This window comes from Pelodiscus sinensis, chromosome 5 (genome assembly GCF_052426305.1).
Source record: "Pelodiscus sinensis isolate ZL-2025 chromosome 5, ASM5242630v1, whole genome shotgun sequence".
In the NCBI taxonomy this organism is placed as follows: Eukaryota; Metazoa; Chordata; order Testudines; family Trionychidae; genus Pelodiscus; species Pelodiscus sinensis.
This window is the reverse complement of record NC_143056.1, coordinates 38,978,757-38,992,663: the sequence shown is the minus strand read 5'-3', so window position 1 is coordinate 38,992,663 and position 13,907 is coordinate 38,978,757. Positions and strand designations below refer to the sequence as shown.

Below are 13,907 nucleotides of genomic sequence, written 5' to 3'. Positions count from 1 at the left end.
GATTTGGCCCAAAATTATACCTGCCCAGGCCTAGGAAAATAAAAATTTAATAATGGGCCAATATCATCTTTTCCTATACATAAAAATATCACAATATTGAAGCCCAATATTTCAGAACACTCTCAGGGGAAAAAAGAGATTAATATTAAAGGAAGACTCCCAAATTCCCAATGAGACATATAGCACTTACTACTAGCCCTGCATAGGCCCAAACTTTTCTCTGAAGTCATGGTTTAAATAAAAACAAACATAGGTCTACTCTAATGTAAATTCACTCTCTAGCCTTAAAGCAAGGTTACAATGCAGAGACATACTAGAACTTCTTAACATGTACCTGTGGCTGCTTCAACATCCAAGTCACTTGTGTACAAACTTGAAAGAGAGGCACTCCTCATCCCAGAATTTCTGGACAACCGTTGACTCCTTAATTGGCCTATGGATTGTTCCAGGGTCTCCTTTAACTGCAGTAAAATTACAAACCATTAAAAGGCGTATATACAGACATGCAAGAAAACACCAATGTAAGAAAAGAGAGAGAGAGAGAGAGAGAGAGAGAGAGAGAGAGAGAGAGAGTGTGTGTGTGTGTGTGTACACACATATCTACTAGGGATGTAAGCAAATAGTCAACTATCCAATAAGTAAGCTGTTCTAGTGGTTTATTATTCTCACTATTAAAAATGTTCACCTTAACTTAAGGTGAATTTATCTAGCTTCACTTTCCAGCCATTGGAACCTGTTATGCTAGATTAAAGAGATTTCTGTTAAAATTCTCTTGTAACATAGTAGGTATTTTTAGACACTGATCAAATGACAGTGGCTCAAGACAGTTAAATCCAAAGTAAACTGTGAAGAGTTACAAAGGCATCTCATAAAACTGACTGACTAGGCAACAAAAACGGCAGATAGAATATGATGTTATAAGATCAAAGTAAAGCTCCATGGAAAACATGAATCTCAACTACACATACAAAACAATGGGGTCTAAGTTAGCTGTTACTATGCATGACAGATCTTGGAGTCATTATGAAAAGTTGTCTGAAAACATCTGCTCAATATGCAGCAGAAGTCAAAAACTAACAGAACATTAAAAAATGGATAACTAATAAGACAGAAAATATCATATTACTACTATATAAATCCAAAAGTACTCCCACACCTTGAATACTGCATGCAATTCTGGTCACCCCATTGCAAAATGCCCTTTAATCACAAGAACCAGAGGTCACCAAATGAAATTAATAGGCAGCAAACACAAGGAAGTACTTAAACAACCCACAGTAAACCTATGGAACCTATTGCCATGGGATATTATGACAGGCAAAAGTAACTGGATTAAAAAAAAAAAAAATTTACTATATATTTGATAATTGGTACGTGAGCAAGTGAGCCTGTCTGTCCAACTGTTTGTTCAAGAACTCCTCCTAAATGGTAGGGACTAGAACCACCAAATTTGGTATGCAGCTTCCTTTTATCACAACTTACACCAGGGTGGGAAATAATTTTTGACCAGGGGCCACTTCAGAAATTGTTAAAGTATCCCTGGGCCACCCTGGAAGGTGCAAGGCCTCAAGCAGAAGGGGCGGGGCCAGGACACTTCCATGCTTCCCCACCCACAGACCCTGATTGGCCTGGGGATGGGGGAGCAGGCAAAGTCTTTGTTCCTCCCCCCGAGAGAACTGCCAGCTTTTCTGAACAGCTGGCTATTCCCTCTAGGTACCTGTGCCCCTGGCGGTGGGAGACTTCACGTGCTCCCACTGCTGACTACAGGTCAATCAGGGCCTGGGGAGGGGGAGCAATTAAAGTCTCTTGCTCCCTGCAAGGGAGTACCGCACTTAGGAGTTAACTGCCAACTGAGCAGCAGCTGGCAGGTGACCTAGTGCTGAACCCTTTACAGGGCAGGAGGTGACTTCATGTGCTCCCCCTGCCTCTAAGCTCTGATTGGCCTCGGGGCGAGGAGAGCAGCAGGGCCTCCATGGGCTGAATCAACTCACTTGGCGGGTCGGATTCGACCCACAGAGTCCCTTTTGCCCACCCCTGACTTAAACCAAGATAAGGGTTTAGGGGTTTTTTGGGGGGGGGAGGGGAAGCAAAAGGTCTGAAGCTCCCCCGCTCAGATTTGTACAGGGATTCATAAACAAACTACAGTAAAACTCCAATTGTCTGGCGTCCAGTGGTCTGGCACTCCTGATAGTCTGGCACCAAATGGAACCTGGAAGTGCTCTGGCCAGCCGGACGATTGGAGCTGCTGGTGGGGAACGGCGCAGGGAGGGGCAAACCCTCCACCATTTTGCAGTAAGGCGGGGGAAGCCCCAGGCCACTGCCAAGAGTTTCCAGGAGGGAGCGGGCTCCCCACCCCCCCAGGCTGCAATAGTTATCGCCGAGCAGGGGGATGAGGGGCGGCGCTGCGGGACCAACCTAGCAGCACCCCAGCTGCTCTGCCACTTGTCCGCCGCTCGTCAGTTTCAGCAGTGAGGAAGCAGATTGGGGCGGAGCAAAGCAGCTAGGGTGGTGCCAGGCGTTGAGCAGGGGGGTGAGGGGTGGTGCTGTGGGACCAACCCGGCAGCACCCCAACTGCTCTACTCTGCCGCTTCCCCAAGTCTGCCGCTGCTAAAACTGACGAGTCGCGGACAAGTGGCAGAGCAGAGCAGCTGGGGTGCTGCCGGGTTGGTCCCGCAGCGCCGCCCCTCACCCCTCTGCTCGGCAATAACTACTGCAGTCTGGGGGGTGGGGAGCCTGCTCCCCTCCCGGAAACTCTCAGCAGCGGCACGGGGCTTCCCCCACCTTCCTGCAAAATGGCAGAGGGTTCGCGCCTCGCCGCACCGTTCTCCCACCTCCTGGACGCAGTGCAGGTCCCAGCAGACCAGTCAGTCTCCTGCCGGAATACCTACCGATACTCTGGCATATCCGATAATCTGGCACCACCTAGGTCCCAAAGGTGCCGGATTATCGGAAGTCTACTGTACTCCTAAATGGTATGAACTAGTACCAAATTTGGTATACAGCTTCATGTCTTACTTTGACTTGAGATCTTTGACTGTGGAACCAGAGCCGGAGCACGGAACCTGGGTGTATCACACTACAGATTGTACCTCCCCTTAACCAAGAATCTCTGGTCCACAGATCAACCTAGACCACAGACTCCAGGTATAGGGAGGTCTGGCCACGGGCAGAAGCATGGCAGAGGGGCCCTGGCAACTCAGCCAGGAGCCCTGGGGGCGGTGCTGCACCAGGGAGATCTGGCCCCAGCAGCTAGCACAGCCCTGGCAGTGGAACTCCAGCCCCAGCTGCGCAGCCCCACCCAGGTGGCAGCCAGGGAGCTCTGGCCCTGGCAGCAACAGCAGGGCCAGTGGGAGCTAGTGAGCTCTGGCCCAGGAAGCCACAGCTGGCCAGGCAACAGAGGAGCAAGCTGGAGCCTTACTGCAGGGGCGGGGGAACAGCATTTTAGAATGGGCCAGGTGGGGAGGGACCTCCCCTGGTCCAGCAAATCCCCTGAATTCACAAAAGTGCCAGTCCAGGGGAGGCCCAATCTGTATTTAATCCCATTGGCATTGTTTTTCTGTATGTGCCAGTTTTCTGGATAAATTCAGTTTGCTGAATTACTTCTTGTATGGTATGCAACTCTATTCATATTGAAATATGTTGGTTGATGATCACCCCATCCAGTCCCAGCTTCTGGTGGTCAAAGGGTTAACTACAGCATAGGACTGCATCCTTGAACATCTTGACTAACAGCCCGGCAAGACTAACATCTTGACTAACAGTTCAAAGGCGGAGGCACCCTTATACACTAATCAAATAGCCAATGGAAATCCCATCGACTATTCAATTAGTTAATTAATCTAAATTTAACATCCCTCATCCCAAGGAAGAGAGGAGTATCCCAATCTTCCCTCACCAGAGCAGCTTGGGCCTGGTGAAAAGTGCCTACATGGCTGCCACAAATGCAGTGGGCACATCCGGGGGAGGGGTGCATGTCCCCCACATGGGGCATGTCCAGGTTTGTCTGCCCCCTGCAATCCCGAGCTAAAGTGAGAAATGCAGCAAACTGTGCACTTTTCCCTCGCTCTGTGATGAGCAAGGCCAGCAATGTTCCTATATGAACTGGGAGTATTGGGGGAGAGCTCCATCCTCCGCACCCTTCCGAAAGGGCGCCTGGGGAGTGGGAGGCTCAAGGCTGGGGCAGTCAAGGATGGGGGCACCCAGCCAGCCCCCTTCTCCTGCTTGGTGATTCTATTACTTTTCTGTATGGTTTTAGGAGAAGCAATGCCATTTTCATGACAACCAAACCTTTACCTTGCTTTAAGTTATGAAAAGAGGAGGCTGTATACCATATTTAGTGGCCCTAGCTCTTACTGTTTAGGAGGAGATTTTGAACAGACAGACAGATAAATTCTCTAAAATATATAGTGGACAATCATCTAGGTAGTGCACTGTGGCTTCCTTTTGCCACAACTCCTCAGTCACTAACAAGCATGTAAAGTTCTTTCCAAATACACTGCAAATAGTCCTGTTTCAATAGTTCCTGGGCATGGAAATACAGTCATGTGTGCAGGAAGCACTATGGACTGAGCTTATAAAAGACAAAACAAATCCAGTAAGCTGTACATAGGTTAACATAATGAAATTACATTTGGTGGATATTGCAGAACACTTCAAAAACAAATTATAAAAATAGCATGTGCCACACTGAATCATTGTGTTATCACGCATACTACCTTATATTTAAGAGTAGCCAAAATCTGAATACTGCATAGGGAAGAAAAACAATATCCCCCTTTATTCATCCACCCAAACATTTTATACATAAGGATAGGAATGAAGGAGAGGAACAAACACTGCTTTTGAAGTAAAATGTAAATCAGGATTAAAATTAATTCATTGCAAGAGACCCTCACAATCAAGACATACCTGTATTATAGCAGAGCTAATTTTGTTGATCAACAAACTTTCCCTAAGCAACAGAAGACAGGCAAAATAGGATGCCAGTACAGTATTTTTATGCAAAGCAGGATACTGTAATCTTCTTCCTGTCAAGAATCGGGGCCTGAAGCAGAACTAGTTTCCTGGTTACCTCATCAGTACACATGGCCTGTAGCAGACTGCTTGATTAGCCATCCAACCTGACTGGCTGCAGAGGCCTGCAAGCTAGCTTAAAAAGCAGGCAACTGCAGCTCACTGGTTTCTCAACACTCATCCCTTTTACTATGGCCTGCTCCTGAATTACCTAGCTTATACTAATCCTGCTTCCACCATGCCTTGTTTTTGTCCTGCCCCTTACCTTGAACCTTCATTGCTGGCTACCCTGCTTGTTCCAGTTCCTGACCTTCAGTTTAACCCTTCACTCTGGCTCCTGACTATGGCCTCTGTATCAACACCTCCTTCTCTTTCTTCCCCCATGTCTTGTATCCAGCTCCTGATTTCTAATTTTGACTGTTGACTCTGACTACAGATTCCAGTTCTACCCTTGGTTTCTTCACTGTTCTAGCAGTCCTGGAACCAGGAGAAGAAGGGCAGATTGTATCAAGAGTTCAGGCAACCAGGAATGAAAAATATTAATATTAAGTCAGGAGCATGTAAAATAAGCAAGTGAGACCATTGGTACACAAAGTATGAGATGAAGATGATAGAAGATGACTTCATGTTTACGGAATTGAACAGGAGCTGTTTGGAAGATGAAGTTTTTATTTATAGAGGGTAAAAACTATACTTTAATATTCTGAGTCTCTAACAGAAGGTGTGTCAAAACTTTATTGCTCAACATGGAAAGAAATGAAGTCAGAAAGATATACGAGTCATCAAAATGCTAAAAAAAGAAGGTCCTAGATCAAAAAGAAATTCTGACACTGCTATGCTCTGCCAAAACCCAGTTCAATTTCTGTTTCCCTTAAAAGAGCCCTACGAAGTATACTGAGAGCAAATATGCCAGTCATGTTTTCTGTACTCTGGAAAAGTTTGTATGCCTTTAAAAAACCTGAAAATTCCATTAGTAAAACAGTAAAAACTAATAAAACCCAATTGTGACCTTATGCTTAGGTCTCCTGTGTCCATGAGAAATGCTAAAAGTAAAAATCAGCAATTAAAATATTATACATCTACAAAGGCACAAGTACTTGTTTATCTTCTAAAGCAGAGTATTAGAATTGAAGACATCTACACTTCCCAAGTGAGATACAGTTATATTCCAATAACTAAGATAAAAAATATTTTACTGTTTCCTTTTCAGAAAAAAACAACTGTGCTTAGTTCTACATTACAATGGAGAAGCATGGAAATTCTACATAATTTAAAGATTTAAGTTGAATTTCTTCAAATATTTTAATTATTTGTAAAGTGCAGTTATATTTGATATAGCACAACTGAGCACTGAAGGGCATACAGGCAGTCCCCGACTTACGCGGATCCGACTTATGTCGGATCCGCACTTACGAACGGGGCTCTCTCACCCCAGAAGTCGGGGCGAGAAAGCCCCGTTCGTAAGCTGCTCCAGTGCCCCTGGTCTGCTGGAGACCGTCTCCAGCAGACCAGGGGCACCGGGCGGGTTCCCGCGCTTCTGAGGCTTTGCCAGAGCAAAGCCTCAGAGGCGCGGGGAACCGCCGCTGCTGCCGCTTCAGTCCGGGAGCCTGTGGTCTGCTGGGGACGGTCCCCAGCAGACCACAGGCACCCAGATTGAAGCGGCAGCAGCGGCGGTTCCCCGCGCCTCTGAGGCTTTGCTCTGGCAAAGCCTCAGAGGCGCGGGACCCCCCCGCGGCTGCGGCTTCAGTCCGGGAGCCTGTGGTCTGCTGGGGACCGTCCCCAGCAGACCACAGGCTCCCGGACTGAAGCCGCAGCCGCGGCGGGGTCCCTCGCCTCTGAGGCTTTGCCAGAGCAAAGCTTCAGAGGCGCGGCACCCCGCTGCCGCTGCGGCTCTGCTCCCCGTGTCCCTGGTCTGCTGGGGGAGGGGGGAGCGCAGCTAGTGTGCTCCCCCGCCCGCAGCAGACCAGGCTTTTGTTTTGGACTCTGGGGCAGAGCAGCTCTGGGCACTACTGGACCAACCCGGCAGCACCCCATCTGCTCTGCCCCAGGTGTCCTGATTCAGCCGCTGCTGGTCAGTTTCAGCAGCAGCTGAATCAGGACACCTGGGGCAGAGCAGATGGGGTGCTGCTGGGTTGCTCCAGTAGTGCTGAGGAGCGGCGCTACTGGAGCAACCCAGCAGCACCCCAGCTGCTCTGCCCCAGGCGTCCTCAAGTCAGCTTCTGCTGAAACTGACCAGCACTGACTACAGGAAGCCCCAGGCAGAGTTGCTCTGCCCCGGGCTTCCTGGAATCAGCTGCTGATCAGTTTCAGCAGCAGCTGACTTGGGGACGCCTGGGGTTCTTAAGTTGATTCTGTATGTAAGTCAGAACTGGCGGTCAGTTTCAGCAGTGTCTGAATCTGGACGCCAGTTCCGACTTACATACAGATTCAACTTAAGAACAAACCTACAGTCCCTATCTTGTACGTAACCCGGGGACTGCCTGTACTTTGCTTGAATGTACACAACTTAAGTTACTGATCTTGATGAATAAACACCAGAATACTCAAATTAATTCAATTTTCAAGCAAAAGAGTACATTTTCCACATTTCTTTTCATATCACAGAATTCAGTTTAAATAAATTTGACTTCAACACCCCAACGTTTATAGCTCCCAAAGTACCAATTTGTTCATCCTTAACACTATCCATCTCTTGTTTTACTCTACAATTAAATATCAACTCATTCATTTTTTATTAAGTTCACTCTGCAGAAAAGGCTTCCAAAATGCCCCATGTACCATATTTAAGCACCATTCCATGGTCTGAGGCTAAAGTGATATATAGGGCATTGTATGGGGCCTCTGAACTGTGGTGAATTTCATCCTTCAATCATTTACTAAAGTAGGAGTGGCCAACCTGATCCAGATGAAGAGCCACAACAGCAGTGGAGACAGCATGAAGAGTCAAGGCAAAGTTGTTGAGGAAAAAAAAAAAACCCACCGCGTTGGGAGAATATAAATGCTGGTACATCTGTCCCAGGGCACACCTTTTTTGTTTTGTTTACAACTTCTCCCAGGGTCTTCGCTGTCCTGTCCTCTTTTTTTTTGGGGGGGGGGGGAGAAGGGGGTCAACAACTTTGCCCCGGCTCTTCAGGCTGTCTCCACTGCAACTGTGGCTCACAAAAAACATACTGGGAAGTATCAGAGGGATACTGGGAAGGTGCGAGAGGTACAAGGTCTTGGAGGGAATTTGGGTGCAGAAGGAAGCAGAAAAGAAGATGCTGGCTCAGGGAGGGGGCTCCAGCCTGGAGAGAGTTGAGGTCTGGTGGAGGGTTGGGGTGCTGAGCGAGCTGCAGGCTTGTGTCTGTGAGGGTGCAAGAGTTTGGGCTGGGGTGCATGAGGGGCTCAGGGCAGGGAGTCTGGGAGTATGATGGGCTCAGGACACAGATCTGCAGTGTGTGGATGGTGCAGGACTGTCGTGGCAGAAGACTTGGGACGTGAGAGTGCAGAAGTTTGGGGATGTGAGAGGCTCAGGACAGGGGGTCAAAGTGTATGATAGGCTTAGGTTTGGGTTCTGGGGGGGGTACAGGACTGTTATGATGCTGCAGCCAGATGGGGGCTTGGCCCCAATTGAGGGCTTGTTGGCCAGGCTTTATTGTTAAATAAAATATTATGTCAAACGCAAAATGTTTCAGCCTTGTCTTTATTTACAAGAGGAGTGGGGAACTTGTTTTGAGTCAGGGGTCACTGACCCACAGAAAAGTCAGTCAGGGCTACACAAGTGAGATGCAAAAAAAAAAAAAAAAAACCACACCCCACCACACCCATACCACAACACTACTCCAAAACCCCCTAAGCCTCACTAATGTGGCCCCAAGTATGCTGGTGGGGACAGGGTGCTCGTGGGGGGGGGGGGGAGTTGGGCAGGAAAAAGGGCAGAGACAACTGGGGCTGGTACCGGGGGATCCCAGGTCTCAGGAAGCACACTGGCTGCTCTTCCCCTCCCCTAGGCATTCCCCTTGCTCTAATCCAATCCCCCTCTCTTCCCCAGAACCAGGCATATGCACGCGCACACACACACGCGCGCGCGCACACACACACGCGCGCGCGCACACACACACCTACCTCCTCCCAACCCAATCCCCCTCCCCTTCCCCAGAGCCAGGCACACACACACACACCTAACCCAATACTCCCCTCCCCCCGAGCCAGGCATTGCCTCCCCCGTATACCAATCCGCTTCCACCCAGTTCTAACCTAATTCTCAGGTCCCAGAATTAGGGTCCTGGGCCACAGCCGCACATATCCCTCCAGGCAATGGGATGCATGCGCTGAGCAGCCAGCATGCTGTGCACACACACCCTCAATCTCCCTCCTCTTCCCCAGAGCCAGACACCTCTCCTCCCCGCTCTAACCCAAACCACCTCGCCCACTAATCTTATACCCAGGTCCCGGAGCCGATGCTGGCACTGCCATTGCATCCATAGCCGCTGCCACTGCCTGTGCGCAGCAGCTGGCTGCTAGCACGTGCAGGCTGTGCACGACCCGGCCTGCACGTGCAGGATATGACGTAGTGCGCAGGGGGCCGTGAGCGAAATGGTGCGGGCTGTCAGCACGCATGCAGCACACGGCGGCCCAGCCATGAGAGCAACTGACCCAAGAAGTTCTGGGTTCCATCCCAGTTGCGTCAGGAGCCACAATGTTGGCCACCCCTGTACTAAAGTGACCACAAGGAAGACTAGGCCAACTAAAAATGTGCTCTAATCCCATTCAGAAACTATCATGTTCAAAAGGCAGTAGTACAGAAGACTATTAAAGATTGATTTATACCTCTCTCTCTAGCTTGCCCACTGCCAGCCACCAATTGTCAACTGATTATATTATAATACAGAAGAAAGAGGCTTAAGGTTACATAGAAAGTTGCTCACAGTTGCTATAGCTTCAGTTTGTTCATTGTTGTACTCTCTGTACTGTCCTAACATCTGGTCAACATGTCTCAGGTTTCGGTTGGTATCCTTAAGAATGAAATTAAGAAGAAAAGTATATTAAATTTAAAATCTTCTCTCTAAAGAACAAAAAGCATATTAATTTTTAATAGTAAAGCTAACAAAGTATTTGCCTCACATTAGACATCTGCATAAATGATCTGATTTTTAATATGGCTGAGCAACCACAGAAGTCTAAGGGTATGTCTACACTTCAGCATTATTTCAAAATAGTTAATTCAAAATAAGTTATTTTGAAATAACACGTCTAGACACAAAATGCATTTCAAAATAGCGCATCCACACTGAGTGAATGCTGAATCGCATTTAAGGCCGGCTGGAACCAGGTCCGGAAGGGCATCAGGTCAGGAGTTACTTTGTGTGGCTGCTGCCTGAGGCTCTCTGAGGCCTGTGCTTAAAGGGACCCCCCGGACAACCGGTTCTCAGCTTTCCGTGCTTGCTTGCCTACCTCTATGAGGGACAGCAAAGAATTTTGTGTCTCTGTGCTCTGGTTGCCCTCACTGGGGACACGACAACGCTCGGCAATATGGAGCCGGAGCCACCCCTGGGCACCCTGGTGCGTCTCTTGGATGCGCTGCTGTGAGCCTGGCTGCACTTTCTGCAGGCTGCCATCTGAGAGGTCCATTGAGGGGCTGTCAATATCCAGGAGGCCCTGCGGGAGAGCTTCCACCCTGAGGCGCACAAAAGCCTCCCTGATCTGCCCCACTGGGGACCTGTGCCTCATTCCTCCCTCACATCCTTCCACTTACCCCTCCCTAACCCCCCTTCCTAATTTAACAAAACTGGGGGGGGGAGGGAGAGAAATGAAACGCTGGTGAGACTGGGGAAAGGAGGTGGGAGAGGGAAAAGAGAGGGTGGAAGAGGGGAGGGGGAAACCTGGGAGGAGGGAGCTGGAAGAGGGAAGCAATGGAAAGAAGAGGGAGGGGAAGCTCAGGGCCTCGCGGCCTCGCCGGTCCAACTTGATTGTCATGCAAACCTGCTCTTGGGTTCGCATGTGGCCTTTGGCAGGATAGGTGCCAGCCTGGCCACCATAGACAGCCACATTCCTCCGTCTACTGTGGAGATCATGGACGTTGGGGGCATCCCCCCCCAAACCTGAATAAAGTCCATGATCTCCTCTCTGGACCAGAAAGACGCCCACCTTCTCCGGGTCCTGGCAGGCTCCTGGGAGCTGGCAGACTGCTCCTGGGGAGCAGTAGAGGGCTGGCTGCCAGTGGCTTGTTGGCTTATGTTTTGGGGCTACTGGGGTGGGACAGTGACTGCTGGCCCTGGGCTGGCAGTCTTGGAGCTGGCACAGACACTGTGGCTAGAGGCAACCCCTTTAAGGGCTCCGGGGAGAGGGGAGGGAAAGGAGTGTTCTTGATTGAGGCTAGAGTGGCTACCAGGGCACCCTGCAAAGGCTCGAGGCCCCCTATTTCAAAATAAGTGTCTACACAGCACTTATTTCGAAATAGCTATTTCAAATTTGGCATTATTCCTTGCAGAATGAGATTTACCAAATTCAAAATAAGCACTCCACTATTTTGAATGTTATTTCAAAATAACTTTGCTGTTTAGACATACCCTAAGAGCTGGAGATACTGAGCACCTCTAAAAACAATAAGACAACTCATTTTCAATAGATGCTTAAGTTTAAGCAGCCAAATTTTGACTCTATTGCATCAAAACCTTTTTTTGACTCTATTGCATCAAAACCTTTCAGCCTAAAACCTTAAAGCAATCATTTAGATTTATATCATAGTAATCTCATTGGAGATCCCAAAGTATCATTATCTCTATTTTATATATAGGTAAAATGAGTCAAAGAGGTTAAGTTACCTGTCAAGTTCACTATATAAATAAGAGAGAGCTTGACTCATCTGAAGAAGTGGGTTTTGTCCATAAAAGATCATGATACTATATATATTTTGTTAGTCTCTAAGGTGCCACAGGACTACTTGTTCTTGAAGCTATAGGCATGCACTCTGCAGAAACTGAAATATTGGCATTTTTGTTATATTATCTGTCTCAGCAGCAATGTAAAATAAAACACTGTCAAACAAAAAGGAAGTGTGAACTTCTAGTTATAGGAATAAGACTGAAGAGAACTGGACTCTATTCAGTACTGGAATTCACTGTATTCTCAATGCCTCTATTCCCCTATCTGTAAAATGAGAACAACACTACTTCATAATGAAATATTAAGTCTTAATTCATTAATCAAAATGATGAGCACAGTACACCTAAAACAGAATCTTGTTTCAGACCAGAATGAAAATAGCAGTTTTAAAGTATAATTTGACTTGGAAAAATTATTCATAAGTGGTTTCATCTCATTTATTCCACCTCAAGTATACTCTGTTTCAAGTCAAAATTTTCCTTTTTTAAAGTTACAATTCAGCAGACTCACCATGGGTTCTCTCCTCACGCATCACCACTAGCAAAGATACTGCAGGCCAACTCATGTCCTCATTTTTACTGCAGATGATGGATGCATAAAGGAGGAAAGCACTCAACTTAACTCAGAACTCAAGGTGAGTCTACAGGGCTGTAAGCCAGAAAAACAGTCTTAACTTATAAATTGAGCAAGTTTGAGTTGGAATCAAGGATACATAAAAACATGGAACCTCCACAACATCAATTTCACAGAATTACTTTTCCCTATAGAGAAGCCATTGCACTAAAAATCATCCAAACAAGAGAGATATGCAATCACACTATTTTGCACTATAGCCTGCCCATGAACCTTCATCTGAACATTATCAGATCTGTGAGAACGGAATCTTGTCCTCACACCCATCTGTAATTTTTTTTGTACTTATATTATGTAGGAACGTAAGTGACTATCCAGGAAGCAAAAGCTATTAGAGGCAGTAAGGGGCGGGGAGCAGAAGCCAGTGCTATAGGGAGCTGGCTTAAAAGCCAGTTCCCCCAGCACCATCTCCGCAGGGTACAGGGGAGTAGAGGGGGACCAGGTGTTGTGCCTCTGCTTTTTAAATGTATTAAGAGCCTGCTAGCTCTTAATACATTTAAAAGACTGGAAAGCAGCGGGGGGACCCAGCACAAGCTGGGCCAGCTGATTTCCAGCTCACACTGGGCCCCCCTGCTGCCCTCTAGCCTTTTAAATGTATTAAGAACCTGCCAGCACTTAATAAATGTAAAAAGCAGAGCAGTAGCAGGGTTAGCTCCCGGGATCAGGAACTAACCCCACTGCAGTGCCCCCACTTATCAACTAGTTTATGGAAAATTCAACTAGTTGATTAAACTAAATGTAACATCCCTCGTATTGTGATAGTACCTAGGATTCCCAGGACCCCATTGCGCTTGGGAATGTACAAACGCAGAACAAAAGGACGGTTGTTGCCCCCAAAGAGCTATTGCAGGAGTGGGCAATAATTTTTGACTGGGGGCCACTTCAGAAATTTTTGAAGTGGCCCCAGGCTACCCTGGAAGGGGCGGAGCCAGATTTCCCACCCACTGACTTTGTTTGGCCAGTGGGCGGGAAAAGAGGCAGGGCCTCCGCGTGCCAGACCAACTCGCTTGGCACACTGGATCTGGCCAACGGAGGCCCTTTTGCCAACCCCTGAACTAATGCATCTTGCCAGAACTCTGTAGTTTAAAAAAAACAAAAACAAAAACCTATTCAAACAATTTTCCAACTCTGTGAGACATTCCCAGATCTTTCAATGGTTTAAATGAGTAATGCATAACAGCAATATGGACGCATGATAATAAATTATTATCAGAAACAGCAGTAAAACTTTCACTGTAAATGCAGACATGTCACACTTTCTTTCCCAAATACTTTTTTCAGTTTGTTTCCCATCACCACAGCACTTTAAACCACCTCGTTCAGAAAATCTGGTACAGGCAGTCCCCGGGTTACATGGATCCGACTTACCCCGTTTGTAAGTAGGGATCCAATGTGAG

General features: G+C 47.6%; 1 protein-coding gene across 8 annotated transcripts in view; it reads right to left on the bottom strand.

The window, feature by feature from the left end:
* Positions 1 to 13,907, bottom strand: part of CEP128 (centrosomal protein 128) — a 393,105-nt gene that overhangs the window by 374,485 nt on the left and 4,713 nt on the right. For 6 of the 8 annotated variants that reach the window (XM_025181171.3, XM_089778400.1, XM_089778397.1 and 3 more), the window contains exons 3-4: positions 9,921 to 10,007; positions 335 to 461 (exon numbers count right to left, since the gene is read on the bottom strand). In XM_025181171.3, the coding sequence (XP_025036956.3) occupies positions 335 to 461; positions 9,921 to 10,007 (214 nt within the window). Of the gene's footprint in view, positions 1 to 334; positions 462 to 9,920; positions 10,008 to 12,387; positions 13,063 to 13,907 lie in introns of those variants that run through there. The other 2 variants (XM_025181174.3, XM_089778396.1) reach the window with 2 other exon arrangements.